The sequence below is a fragment of the Gadus chalcogrammus genome, chromosome 7, assembly GCF_026213295.1.
Source record: "Gadus chalcogrammus isolate NIFS_2021 chromosome 7, NIFS_Gcha_1.0, whole genome shotgun sequence".
Classification (NCBI taxonomy): Eukaryota; Metazoa; Chordata; class Actinopteri; order Gadiformes; family Gadidae; genus Gadus; species Gadus chalcogrammus.
In genome coordinates, this window is record NC_079418.1 from 22,643,673 (window position 1) to 22,658,910 (window position 15,238).

At 44.4% G+C, this 15,238-nt stretch overlaps 1 protein-coding gene across 2 annotated transcripts in view; it reads right to left on the reverse strand.

Annotated features, from left to right (window-relative positions):
• The window catches only part of ntm (neurotrimin), a 336,788-nt gene that overhangs the window by 295,287 nt on the left and 26,263 nt on the right, over positions 1-15,238 (reverse strand). Inside the window, exon 1 of one of the 2 annotated variants that reach the window (XM_056593492.1) lies at positions 156-504. The exons of the other annotated variant lie outside the window; for it this stretch is intronic. Within the exon in view, the coding sequence (XP_056449467.1) occupies positions 156-216 (61 nt within the window). The 5' untranslated portion in view covers positions 217-504. Of the gene's footprint in view, positions 1-155; positions 505-15,238 lie in introns of those variants that run through there. 2 annotated transcript variants of the gene reach the window in all.

Below are 15,238 nucleotides of genomic sequence, written 5' to 3' on the forward strand. Positions count from 1 at the left end.
CAAACACTACAGTCAAGTAAGCTCCCCGCGTCAAACATGCACGCTCCGGTCCAACGCACACTAATGTATACATGTTATACAGATCACATCGCCTTCAAAGTGAACCCAAGAGACCGATCGATATCACATCAGAACGGCACGCACACATCGCTTACCTTGTTCCATCAGCAAAACGCTCATTCCGATCAGCAAAGCCCAGTACAGCGGATTTGTCATGTTTCTCGGTGTTGTGGACGAGTCTTCTCTTGGACAAAGTGTGCGATGTCTGAAATAACCTTGCCCCTCTGAAAATCCCGAAAAAGTGTTGTTGTGTGCAAGTGGAGCAGAGTCCTCGGCGCTTCTATCCTGCTGTACAGCGTCCACCAACGCACGCTCGACAAAGACCCTCCTTCAGAGCGGTATTGGTTCGTGTGTGTGTGAGTGGCTGATCGCAGAGGCGCTGATGTCTGCTGCTCCTGAGCCCCCCTGTTATTTACCCAATTCAATCATCGGCAATTACTATTATCACATTCAAGAACTCGTCCACCTTTACCTTGTTTGCCTACACGCAGTATGCCTGCAGGTAAACTAGACCTATACTTGAGTCAATTCGAACTGTACTTTCTTGTAAAGATCAGGGAAAAAATAATATGCAGCGTTGAATCGAAAAGGTATAATGTAATAGCTGCAATCTATATTCAAATGAAGCAGCATAAAGTGGTTAAACACCTTCATATAGACTGCCCGCAACGGCTCGTATTGTGATCTAATTCCGATGGGCACTTAAGTTATCACTGCCTTACAAACAGCCAGGCAGATGGTCTTGTTCAAATGAACACAACTAAACAATTGAAGGACCTTTGGAGAATGAATTCCTGAATGTACTTGGTATGTTTAACCAGAAACAAGAGACTCCTCACTCAATTGGACTGCATGTCCTTTAGAGGAGAACTAACCCAAGTCAAGTGCGTTAAAACACCTGACTCATGGCAGCCGTGGTTATCGACTGAACTTCATGACCTTTCCACTCCATAAATAGCCACTAGCTTCTTTGTAAACCGGGTGGTTAAATATAACTAACGGTAAAAAATGAAGAGAAAAATATGAAAACAGATCAGTTTTGTTATTTTCGGTCCTTTATGTTTTTGACCTCACATTTAAATCCGACCTGGGTTTCAATACTATAGATATACACAGCGAGAGGATTTGGCATCGAACTGAGCAGTGTGTTTTCATTAGTGCCACTACGTGAAGAGACACACAGACGAACAGGATTCAGCCCATCTCTGAAACACATTTCTGTTAAGTCTAACTCGCTCTTCAGAAAAGATCCAGAGAAGCATTACAGAGCGTGATGTTGGTAGGCTACGGTTGTCAGTGAGGACCACGAGCAGACAAAAGGCTCACAACCTCTGCATTGTCTCGAACCATGATGTAAAAAGGATTTGTATTTGTTCTTCTATATACATTTACATATACACTTGGTCTCCATTGATGCAATGGGACGATCTGGAGCATGGAGAAGATTAGGTTTTGGCAGACCCACTGTCGACACAAATTAGCTGTAAAGTGGGGCACGATCGCTGCCTCCTTTTAATCCCAACTTAACTCTGCAAGGCATACCAGACTTTAAGCATTATTCTTATTAACCTCAACAGTCGGGCAGTGACACACATAATTCTCTCTCTCCTATATCATTTAGATGGTCAAAAAGCATGAAAGAAATGTTCATGCACGTTTTGGTAAAAGGATCAATTGTTGTTGTCTATTGCGTGTCTTCAGACCGCTGGTGGATGGTCTGTTTGCCGAGCTCTTAGATGTGAGACATGCATGACAATGAACATCTGCACAGTACAGTACATTGAAAATGCATGCACGTTACCCAGTTATTAGATTTGAAATGTCTTTTATCTCATCATCGGCACGTCTATAGCAATTTAAATGGTTAATCCCGCTCACAGCAGCCATGACTTCCAGTTCAAATTATTATTTTCCCCAGAGAGAGAGAGAGAGAGAGAGAGAGAGAGAGAGAGAGAGAGAGAGAGAGAGAGAGAGAGAGAGAGAGAGAGAGAGAGAGAGAGAGAGAGAGAGAGAGAGAGAGAGAGAGAGAGAGAGAAACCCTGGCTGGATTAAGTTGTATGTAGAAGTTTTGAAGAAACCTATAAGAAGTAGAACATTTACGCACAGGGTTATATATGTTCACGCCTTCCCCTCGCTCTGTTGAACGCACTTGTTAATGAGCCAAATCTTATTTTCTCCTCAGCAAATCGTAGGTTAATTACAATTGATTGGATCTCACTCGCATTCAGTTGGAAATGGATGGTCAACTGTCGATGCCAAGAAATCCCTGCCACTGCCCCCCCCCCCCACACCAAACCTCCGACAGCTGTGTGGTCGCTCTTAACTGAAAACCACCCAAGATGGCCCTCTGCAATGACTACAGTGACGTCACGCTTGGTATTGTACTGCAATTTTCTTTTTAGCAGAAAGCTAAGCTTTTATCCAAAGCGACTTGTTTTATCATCAAGGGACGCTCTACAGGTAGAATGCGTACATTTGGGTTAAAATCCCCACCCTCACGCTAGTACATTAGCCCACCTCTACTATATTGTTGTTTTGCACACATGTGCACAATTAGAACAACAAAAAATCTATAAAACAAACAATACAAAAACACAGTGTTATGTATTTTGTGTACACACGTATACACGCACTCACTCATAGTGGAGCAAACAAGCAAGCCAACAGAATATCATACAGAATGTATAAATACAACCACAGTACACACTGAAACACCTTCAAACACAAACACAGACAAACACACACAGCACACGCATAAAACACACTTCTGCGCTCGGACAAATCAGACATTGGAGGCTCCACTCACAAACGAAGCCGGGCGCCAGGCTGTTTGTGGCGGTTGCACACTGAGCTTTTTGCCAGGCTTCCAGAAGTAAGTCTGCAACCAATAAAGGAAATAAATCCTGTTCAATCTCTTTACCTGCTGTCCGCCTCATAACTTGTGATGTTTCCCCCTACGCCAACGCAACTCCCCCAAGGGCCGCTGCTTTGAAGCAGCTCCTCAGGTGACATTTTTGGTTGATAAATAGCTTCTAAGCGTCTTTTGATGAGACGGGGAGACGCACCTGGCAGTGATGCTGAAGGGCTACTCAATATGTTATGGATGGCACAGCGATCGCTGCTTTTCTGCCACAATTAGCGTTTTTAGGGAAACGGTCAATATCAGACATGGAGTCTTGGACACAGGGTACACGAATGTGTCCCTCATTGTGAACTTCTCCTTGACAGGGGCAAGAGGCCCCCTTAGCCCACTTGTATATCAACGTCACGGGCGCTTTGGATCAAAACCGACATCAAACTCTGTCAGTTTGGTTCAACCTCGCCAGAGCCGTCGCTGGTGTGTGAGGGGAGTTATAATGAATAGTGAGTCCGAAAATAGCAATATCGACGGAGAAGAAAGCTACCGTAGGTGGAAATGATTCAAGGTATTCGGTACAATAACTTCGTCGGCTCGCCGCCGCTTTTTCCCCTCATCGAGAACAGGTTCTCAGAGTAAATCCAGATGTAAACACATAATAAATCACGTCTTCAGATCCCAGATTCAATGTCAAAGGGGGTGCAGGGGCCGTTTGCACAGAGTGAGGCGGCAGATGAGAGCGAGAGTTGTGGTTCATGGCATTGGGCTTAAAGACAGTCGTAAAGAAATTTGATTGCTTTTTCCATGTTCCGCTGTTTACACCCTTTCACCTAAAATAGGCGGGGGATAATCATTAAAAAGTGAGCAAAACACCGCCTCTTGCGCAGAGTCGATAAAGAGGTTTCAATATCACCTTGGGGTTCCATACAGGCCTATCATAACAACGTCGTTCTCAAATGGTGTTTTCATACTGCTGTGTCCCCCATCACACTGTATCACTTGGATTGTCATTTGTCGCGTTCATTTGAATAAGCCGACGCGCTGTGACCGTCAACGCTGGCCGTGTAGAGGCTTGGCTGATCTACATTTCTCCTCCTCCGTGATCATTAAAAACCAAGTCACTGTCACCACACCGCGTCCCCTCGTATCGCCGTTTGTCCTTTTCATTTGTATCACTTGAAGGAGTATTAGCATCAATGCTGCTGAAGAACATAGAGTGGCTTTGCTTGATCTATAATTTGTGTCCTCCTTGCTCATTAAAAGCCAAGTCATTGTCAGTCAAGAGCAAGCCCTGATTTTGTCACACCACCGTCAAGCGCCAAGTGCTGTGCAGAAGGACGGCTCATGTCGACCTCCTTCTCCACGCAGCCACACTGACATTACTTGAAAATACCTCCCTACGTTGTTGTTCCACAGCCCTATCGGCACACACACGGTCTCTGGGGGGTCTCAGGAGCTCGTCCATCGAGTACTTAATTTGTGAGGCCACCGGGTGAATTGTTGATGTAGCATAAAACATTTAAAAACAAATCGCTCTACATTTGCGAACAGAGGCATCTCGGAGGATAAATATTCAAGGGGAGAAAAAAATAATCATTAAGCAGCCTAAGCAAGCGAAGCTCCTGTCGAGTTCAGCAAAATGCAATAACAGCCAAGCCCTCCCACCGCGTGTCTATAAAATCCCTGGGATCAATCGCAGGGAATCGAGAACAAATCCCGATAGGAATGGCAGAGCAGCGAGACACAAATAAAACAAGAAAAAATAGAAGCAAAGCACAAGGGGCGGATTGATTATTTGACAATCCTGCTTAACTCCATGTGTCAAGCCAAGCCAAATTGATTATCATTAAACTTGTGGACAATCACTCACACAAATAGTCCAGACAAGCCTGAGGAAGCCCGGGGTAAACACGACCGGCCCTACCTGAACCACAGGCTACACACAGCAGCATCCATCGTAGCACAACGCTACCTCTCATTCTCTTCCCCAGTGTCTAATGGCCAATCACGAGCCACCAAACGCAGTCATCTTGAAGAATAAATGTGTTTTTTTTAACGTGCAGATATGATTTGCCAATGTTCTAGTTGCACCTAACTTGATTTGCCTCCCCGGGAAAATGTGATCTTTAAGTCTCAAACAAAGTCAACAAACATTTCTGAGAAATATCGCTTGGATTATGTGTTTTTATTCAGTATATATGCATATATCTCTGGCTGACTTCCAAACAGCCCATTCCACTAGGTATGATGTTTGATTGCTTTGGACCCCATAGCCCCCGAAGACCCAATAGCAGAATAGGAAATCATAACTCAGTGCCTTGTCCAATTTTGACGTCAAGGAATGGTGGTCTTGTGTGACAATTAAACGTAATCCCTCAGTAATAGAAGTACATTACGTCACAACAACCCAAGGCATAAAGTCCTATCTAGGAAAGCTTGACATAAGACTCAGATAATACAAATCCTGCAGTGGTGGTTTAAAATTGCATGTCTTCCTCTTGCATTCTGCTCTCAACCCCCTCAGCAATGACTAACCCCCATCCAACGCCCCCCTGTAGCATCTCCGGCCGTTATTTATTATTTCTGTCACTTAGAGTTGGCAGTAGAGAGAGATGGTTCAGATGAGTGGAGGAAAGCGTGCAGGTTGAATCAGATAGAAGGCTTTAGAGGCGACTCCAAAGCCTTCGGGATTAAGACGGCCATCGGGCATGCTCAACAATCTCTCTCTCTCTCTCTCTCTCTCTCTCTCTCTCTCTCTCTCTCTCTCTCTCTCTCTCTCTCTCTCTCTCTCTCTCTCTCTCTCTCTCTCTCTCTCTCTCTCTCTCTCTCTCTCTCTCTCTCTCTCTCTCTCTCTCTCTCTCTCTCTCTCTCTCTCTCTCTCTCTCTTTAAATGTAAGTATTGTATTTATGAACTTCCTTTACCGGCCCGTAGAATCATTATATCATGGAGAGGGCTATTATGTCTCTAGTATATACAGTATTTGCACAAAGCTCGGAACTTTGAGGGAATATAACAAGGAAATATCTCTCGGTAGAGTGAAAGATCATCTGCAAAGTTGGGGGATTTGCAGTTTTTTTTGAGAGAGAAGTAAGAAAGTAAGATGAGTATACCAAAAGTTCTGACCCAAGGGACCAGGGGGGCATATTTAATGCCAGCACTTTCATGCATTTTCATCCCCCATAAGCGTCCTTTGCGTTGCATACAAAAGCGCAGCCCGGTCATATTAATTCACATCTAAATTTCAATCACATCTGTCAGTTCTCTTTCATAGGCGGCGCACTGGGATTTGCGGTTACTCTGTGTAGAGAATGGCAGATGAGAGAGCAAGGGATGAAACCGTGGGGTTCCTAGACAGGGGACTGGGGGGCTTTTTGGGAACAAGGAAGCACCGGCACTATTAATATAGAGTGCCGATGGACCGCCCCAAAGGATGAGCACACCTGAAGGGGAAGGGAGAGATGGCTAATGAATATTTGCATTTTTGGATTGTGGAAGGGGGTTGTGGAAGGTTGTTGGCGTGAAAGAAGAGGAGGTTCGGGCCGACCGACGGGCGACTGCTAATGAGTCTGCAGCGCTGTGTTTGATGTGTTCACGGGTCCTGTGTTTCCTACCAAGTGGATGTCGGCGCTCGCTCATCAGAAAAAAATATTTCAATCGGGTGGGGGGAGGCGTATGATTCTTCTGTCCAGAAGACGGATGAGAAGCAGACTTACTCTGACATTTGTTTGGAGAAGGAGTTTCTATTATCTACCATTTTGAACCCCTCGTATTCTCCTCAACGCCCAGACTTCATGTGTAATGAGCTGAGAGTACAGTCTCTGGCGCTAACATCAGAGCGCAGGCCTACAGCCAACCGCCAATGATAAACAAGGAGCGCAAGTGCCACTGTCCTTGCTCTCCCCTACTTCACGGAAGTTGTTTAAAAGCACAGAGTAATCATCACACATCACAACACAAATTAGAGGAACAAGCAGGCAAGCCTTGTTATGTTGTCTGTTGCGTTGAGCCATGGCCCAAAGGGGGAAAAAAAATAATGTTATGAATTAAATTCATTTCATTATTACATTTCATATTTAGAAATAGAGTCTGGGTTTGGTTTTCATTAGACTTGAAAGGACCGGAGAGAAAAAAGTAGCCTATTATCATTGTCTGACTTGTACAAGCTCTGAAGATAACGTTACATGTGACAGGGCAGATTATAAAAAGAAGTCGGACTAAAAGCAGAGACTGGAGTTAAGAATAGGAGAGTAGATGGTAATTCAGAGGAGACATTCAGATTCAGCAGCGGATACATTTTTGACATGAAATGACACGATGACAGTTTTCTGTTCAAATGAAAAGGCTGCTTTTCAGATGCCATACTCAATTAGCATATTCTGGTCGTTTTGTGTTCATGCAATTTTGAAATAGATTACCATTGCCCACTTTTATATGGTTTACCTGTCACATGCAACGCCTGTAAATAATCAACACTACAATCACAGTGACAAATCAGGGCAATAGGAAAACCAATTAGTGGAACTACAAATCTAGGCTCCATGACATGCTGCATCCAATTTTCTTCAATAATTAAGTTATTCAACCAAGTTCAACCCCATGCCGTTTGAACATAGCCATTAACAAAGGTTTCATTTCAGAGTCTTACAATATGCGATAGGAAGCCCTGGTGAATGGTAATGGGAGGACAACAATAGTCAATGCAGGAAAGGGCAGGACAAGAGGGAAATGACAAAAGCCATAACATCTGGAGGATAATGGTAAAGCTTTGAGATGTACTATGATGAACTTTGGTTAATTAGGATGAACCAATGCCTACGCGCGGCTCACCCATTTTTTTTATTATTCATCACGCCCACCCGGGCATATTTTAATGATTTAGAAATGTGAAATCCCAGATTTCGGAAATGAATGACAAGGTATTGAGCGTAAACGAAAGTGTGGGTGCGTGTGGGTGCATGTGCGTGCATGTGTGCGTGTGTGTGTGTGATTGCCTGCGTGTGTCTTGCAAGTGGATAGGTAAGGTTCAGTGGATGCGGAGGCTATTAGTCGATCTTGTATCTAGACCACAGAGAGAAACCACTAGAGAAATAGCTGACAGTGGCAACAATGGCAAATGAAACCATGAGTGGCAGAAAAACAAAGAAGTGTGGCCCATTGAACAAGAATCCCACTGAGGAGAGCTCTCAAGCAAAGGCAGCCACACTCACAAAGCTGCTTAGTGCCATCTGTTGGGCTGGATGAATGACGGCACGCAAAAAAAAGGGACCTTTTTGTCAGACTTGCGTTCTGTACTGTGCGTTCGTCCAATTTTTAAGCTGGAATTTGTTCCATTTTGGTACTGTTTCTTAATGTTTGCAAAGGATTTGCAAAAACAAATGCGTCTGTTGTTGTTGTTGTTGTCTTCCGCCTACAAGTAATTCCTAATTAAATACAAACTAGAACCGTATTTAATGGAAGAAAAAGTCACAGGCAGGAACACAGCTCTCTAGAAATAGAGTGGACAGCTTGTGTCTGTTTCTAGGCTAGGAGAAGGTCATGAGTTTTATCGCATACATCAGGTCTTGCCAAACATAACTTCCATACGCTTACTTCCAACGAGCTGAGTACATCAGTAAACAGCCCCCGGAACAAGACGAACAAGAACAACTTAGTGGGTGTAGATTTAGTTGATCTTGATCTTTATTGATTGAGTCCCTCCACTTTCTTTTCGAACTCCGCTCCCAGGCATTTTCAGCCGTCAAACCTAACCTAGATCCCGCACGGGACATTGTTCGTCCCGCCTTCTCTCTCTCACCGACGTATGCACATTCATGGCAACTCGTTCCAGGCGCCTGTGGATCAAGGTGAATCTATGCATGTTCAAACAGCTGGATGTAAAACTCTTGTTAATCTCAAAAAGTTTCACTTAAAACGCCATCCATGTGAGATTCGTGCCTTTCCTGATATTATGCATGCACAACCTTTTTATTTTCTTACTTGCAAATGTTTTGTTGCAGAGAATTGATCTTTTCCTCCCCACACAAACCATTGCCTTCAGTGAGTGAGACCCAGAGGGAGGAGTCAATGAGGCTAATTACAAAAAAGAAGTGTTGAAGGTTGAATGATGAGAGTCTTCCTCCCTTGCCCGTCGGCTGGACAGAGCCCGTGGAGGGATCAGCCACGCGCCATTTAACACCCTCAATCAATTGTACCCATAAGTTCAGGAGGGATTCTTTACCACTGAGAAGCAGTCAACATCTATCAGCTTCCAAGGGTTTACAACAGTCCAGGAACCTACATCCGATTTGCATTTAAGGTCTGCTGTGTTTATGTGTTGACCGCGATGGTTTATGAGAAGATATACTTGAAATAATGGATGTGTGTGTGTGTGTGTGTGTGTGTGTGTGTGTGTGTGTGTGTGTTTGTATTATTGAAGACACAAACTACAACAGGCTTTATCTTATTTTACTTCTTAAACTCAAAACGTCCATGCGTATATCTAAGGCTGTGACTGTCCAGAATGGGATAGCTCAAAAATAAACTGCCTTTTCCACTCTGCCAATTCAAAACTCACAACGGTAAGTGGTTTGTCTCAGGTCAAAAGTATTGCTCTTCTGCTACCCTCTCGAGTTCATCCAGTGCAGAATAGTCAACACCTCTGGGACTGCCTTGTTGTTGGGCAAACTCATGGGTGCTAAATCATTGCAAACGGAGGAAAACAAAACCATAACTGAAACTGCTCCTCCAGGACCCAGTTTCATTAGCTTGTCTAGGGTTAACTATTGGGAGATTATGGAGCCATAGCAACGCCTGCGATCGGGTTGTTATCACCGTGCGTTATCGAGGAGTGTCATTGATTTAGCGCTTTTGGAAATTAGGCAACAAGGAGCTCTTAGTGCCGTTACACTGCAGCACTCGTTTACCTGAGATTCATTTTTAATTTGGTGTTAATATAACTGCCATGCATGTAAGCACTGGTTCATGAGCACATATTGTGTGTTTGCCACCATGGGAGTTCATGTCTGACGCCAACAACAGACCCTCTAATAAAAACAACGATAACTCCAGCATCCGATGGGCGGACGTAATTTCCACTGGGGGGCCGGCTTATCAGTCCACTGAAATGAGCCTACACCGAGAAGGATGAGAGAGGGCGGTGAACCTTTCCTTTTGCCTTTCTTTGTCAGCCTGTTTGCGAAAAATTATTTAGGAAAAAAAAGCTCTGTGGTAATCATCTTTCTGCTTTTTGGCCAGTAATGGTCCATAGCAGTGCAGGTGTGTTAATCTATCACAATAAAGGAAAGTGGGGAGGCTGGTGATGGTGGAGGTGGATATGGAGGGGTGTTTAATCAAGGAGAACCGGACTGAAGTGGGTAGAATACAAAGCCAGGCATTCTAGAGTGACGATTTTGGATGTTGTTGTTGATGCTGCTGGCATTAGTGTAGGAAATTGTTGTATGGACTATCGATCAAGTGCATATTGTCACACCATGACAGCAGGGGGACTGCTGTTCCGTGAAATGTTAATAAGCACAACTGTTAGATATTTGATAAGCGCACACACCACGTTAAGACTGGATTAAGACGAGGGTTATCGTGAGTTTTCAAATGGTGATCGAGAATGGGCCATTTTTCCCAGATTGGGTTGAGAATGAGTTTCTGATAGATTTGTCATGTGATTGTTTGCCATCTCAGATGGGTTTTGGAAGACCATTCTATCCATCTAGATTCTACAACGGTAGAATGTGACGGCTTGTGAATATGTTTATACAAATTATAACCACATTTCAACAAGACTCAAACCAGATTCTAATCAGATTCAAAACGGATCCTTGCTGGATTCTAACCCGATAACCAGATTCTAATTAGATTTCTAACCCAATTCTAGGGCCAAGATTTGCCGGAAAAATCCTTGAACTTGACCAGCAAAGGTAGTACAAGTGACTCAATGCAGCATTGAGTCACAGGATTGAGACCCATTGGTGCAGGCACGCAATAGCAAATGTGAGTAAGAACTCGACAAGAACTCGACTCGACAATGTATCCCCACGACATAGCTTTCGCTCCCCGGAACAGAGAGTAGCTATAGGACTTTGGTGAAGCTTGGGGAGATTATAGAGACATCACTCCATAGTCCGCAGCAATCCTGCGATAATCTTGTCTGCTGTGTGACTCGTACAACGACTGACTGAGGTGGCTTGTAAAAACTGTTTTCTAAATCTCTCATATTCAAAGTGTTTCCGCCAGTTTAGTCATGGAACAAGAATTATGATTATCATTTCCATCACGATTTGAAAACTATGTTAAAAGTGTTGAAATTAACTCCGCATTATCTAGAATTTCATTTCCCAAATGTGCATTAAGCCTGTGTGCTGCAGTAGAGGACTTTATTAGAGGGATAAGAGAAATTGCTCGCTCTTCACAGGTTACTGGTTCCAAGCAGCGGTTCTGAATAGTAGTTCTAAGAATTGAAGTGCAAAGCATACATTTATGTCAGATATATATATATGTCAAAGAAAATAGGCCATTCTTGCACGTATGGCTATACCGTTTTGCTAACATTTTTATGCTCTGTGCATCATAGTGACGATTTTAAACCAGCACAAAGAAATAAAAGACTCTGAACTTATATATAAATAAAGCCTCCATGAAACCCAGAATCGGTGTCCAGAAACTATACATAATAAGAAACAGCAGGTAGTACATAAGGCATTCTAGCAAAGAGAGGCACAGACGCTAAAGGCATGCTGAGGTAAGAGACGCTGATATTGCCAGAACTAAGTGTGTTAAAGGTGCCATGGCATTTACTTTATGGATGCTTTTATTCAGCCGTGGTGCAGAATTACAACCACTGCGAGCCAGTCGCACATTGAGCTTTCCCCAAATGCGTTGTTTCGGTGTCTGTAGCTTTTATGCAAATGAGGAGGAGAGAGGCGGGTCAAGGAGGAGGGTGGGGGTGTGGCCCTGAGCAGCTTGCAGCCACGGTACCATGCGCTCTGTTTACAGTGGATGTATCGCAATGTGGCGAGTGCACACAGCCTTTAGCCGTTTTCTGTAAATATTCTAGAACACACGGGAGGCCTGAAGCTCTATATCTAAATAATATCATATTATACATAGATATCTATATCATATAATATATATTATCACGGCCAAAAGCTGTGTGAGCCTCCAGACGATACCATGAATCTCAAACGACCGCGTCGGGTTCTCCGACATCTCTGGTTCTTCCCACGACATGGAGGAGAAAGGGATTGTTGCCCGCGATTGTCTCCCGCCGGAGCCTCGCTGCCAAGGGACCACCGCCTCGGCAGCGGTCAGCGCTTAGGCACCACCGCCTCCTGCAGCGCGAGGCGGTGGTTCCTCAGCAGCGGGAAGCGGGGCTCAAGCGGGAGACATTCGCGGCCAACAGTCCCTTTCTCCTCCATGTCGTGGTTCATGTACTTCAGGGAGTCAAAGCCAAAGTTCCTTTCCCCCAATTCATTGTCAACCATGGCTGAGATAACCCCCACTACGAGTCTCATTGTGGAAATACCAGAGACGAGAGTCTGACGTGTTATGCGCCATAACACCAACAGCAGAACGTTATCCAAATAACAAGGTGTACAACACTTGCGTTACAGTCCTGGAGCTCTATATCAAAGTAATATAGAGATATCTATATCATATGATGCATGTTATCACGGCCAAAAGCTGTGTTCTTCCACTTCCACATCAATCTGAAGTAGACTGAACCGTGCGCTGCCTGCTGCCGGGCGGTGGTGTTTCGCGGCGGTGGTGACTGGCAGCAACCAGCGGCAGGCAGCATGTCGCAGTTCATACTTCAGGGAGTCAAAGCCAAAGTTCCTTTCCCCCAATTCCTTCTCAAACATGGCTGAGATAACCCCAACTACAGTCTCGTTGTGGAAATACAAGAGACTTCAAAGAACCGACGTGTTATGCGCCTTAACACCGAAAGCAAACACTTGCGTTACATTGTGTGTAATCACACACGCACACACACACATGTGGCCCTTGCACGGTCGTGTCTCATTGGCGGGCCAAATTCTCTGGGCGGGCAAGGCAGAGAAAGGGGAGGAGCTTAGATCCTTTATGACGACATATGGGACCACATTCCAAATCAGCGCGCTGGAGCCTTCGCTTTTTCAAAGGCGAGCAGAACACCTAGTGCTCGTTTTACATCGAACGCAAGTTTTAGCCACTGGGGGCACATAGGCAGGCTAGGGGAACTCATATTTATGTTAGAAAACCTCATAAAGTGAGATTTTCATGCCATGGGACCTTTAAGATCGATTTCCATAAGCATCGGGAAGAGAAAACAGCAAAATGGCGCAGAACCGTGGCTGTGGATGGAGTGACAGACGGGCGTGGGAGTTGACGAGCAGGTTGGCTGGCCAACGTTTCCCAGAGGAGTGGTGTTTTTTCCCTTTTTTTGTTGCTGTTGTTTGGAGTTCAAGGTCAGACGCAATCTGTCTGGGTTTTATTCCTGACCCATTTGGGTTGGCAGCAGGCAGTCTGCTGTCCACTCAGCATAGCACGCCAATAGGGCTGGTGGTCAGCAGAGGGAAGGGGAGGTTGGGGGTGCACAGGGGAGGGAAGGGGAGGTTGGTGCAATGGGGAGGGAAGGGGAGGTTGGTGCTAAGGAGAGTAAAGGGAGGTTGGTGCACAGGGGATGAAGGCGCACAGGGGAGGAAAGGTGAGGTGGCTCCTAAGGAGAGGAAAGGGAGAAGCATGAGGCTGCTCTTTGAGAATCATTTTCGATGGATGGCATCGTCATATGATTATTTACGGTTTTAGAAAGCAAGGTACACACACACACACACACACACACACACACACACACACACACACACACACACACACACACACACACACACACACACACACACACACACACACACACACACACACACACACACACACACACACACTTGCAGGTGGATGTGGGTCCTCAATCAAAACTCAATACACCCAATATGTATTGCTGTGAGCTGGCCTTTAAACTAATTGTGGCTTAGCCAACAAAGAGATATTGTCTAACACTGGTTGACTTCAGTGATCTAGGCCTAGTCAATGACTCCTGGCAAATGTTTTGAGGATCTGGGTCCCACACACTACTTCTCTGTGGAGGAAAGTGCAATATTTGAGTGACAAGCAAGCTGGTACACTACCAGGGCGGTGCCCTTCAAGAATATTTGATTTATTTTCAACTTGACTGACATGTTGGTGCAATACTCCACTATTGCTGTTGGTGAAAACAGAGAGCATGTTTAATTAAAAGATGTTTATTTGTGGGGGGTTTTTTACACACTATATTGACAGCAACTTTGAATCAGATACTGGAGCAAAGTAAGTAGTAGGAGCATCTGGAAGTTCTGAGTTACCTTTCTTCTATCTTATGCTGTGTAGATATGTTTATATATTGTGCGCGTGCACACTTGAACAGACACACACACACACCGCACTAGACACATCTACCCAGCATGTGTTTACAAGTGTCTGTATGCGCTACTGCATGTGCTTTGGAGCATGTGTTTGTGGTGGAGGACACACTCAAACACACACGTACACACACCACAGATTGAGTTATGTGCGTGCTTTTTCAGGGCAGGCCTCAGTAACAGCAGCCGTGCAAAGCGGCCCCTTTAATGTTGGTGGGGATTGATCTTGTTCTGCCAGTTGGTTACGGTTCCATTAGGATTGGTCTGGATCCATTATTGATAAACAACTTTCAGACAAAGAGTTATCCTGATAACACATGACAATCAGGGTACTTTTATTATCCATTAATTAACAACATTAGCTGAGTGGGGTGGAGTTATAAGCATTAACTTAGTTAACAAACAGTTAACTAATGGTCTAGTAATCATTCACTCATGGTGTTCATGTTTACTAATGGTGTTTATGTGAACTAAGTTATTAATGTGCACATTAGTTAATGGTTAACCCATTAGGTCATAACCCTAACCCTATTGCGTACCCTTTAATACAATAATACTTATTTGTGCATTAATTAACATTACTCATGTAAAGTGTTACTAGTTATGGTTTGTTGCCCCGATTTATTTAACTGTATCCGTTTTTTTCTTTTTATGGTGGTTTACGGTGATCGAAACTGTTCAATATATTAGATGGAATCATATAATATTCTTACTACACTTGAAGGAGCCTGGGTTTCTGCCCATCATTTGACTTGCAAATTAAGTACGAACATGGATGTCACAGAAACAGAGGGCTGTGCCCGAAACAGAAATAGGCTAGGTATTCAACTGTACCTCGTCGAGTAGGCTACCCTCATTTGGATGATGTGGATCTAGAAGGTCGGGAAATGTCCTTGATAC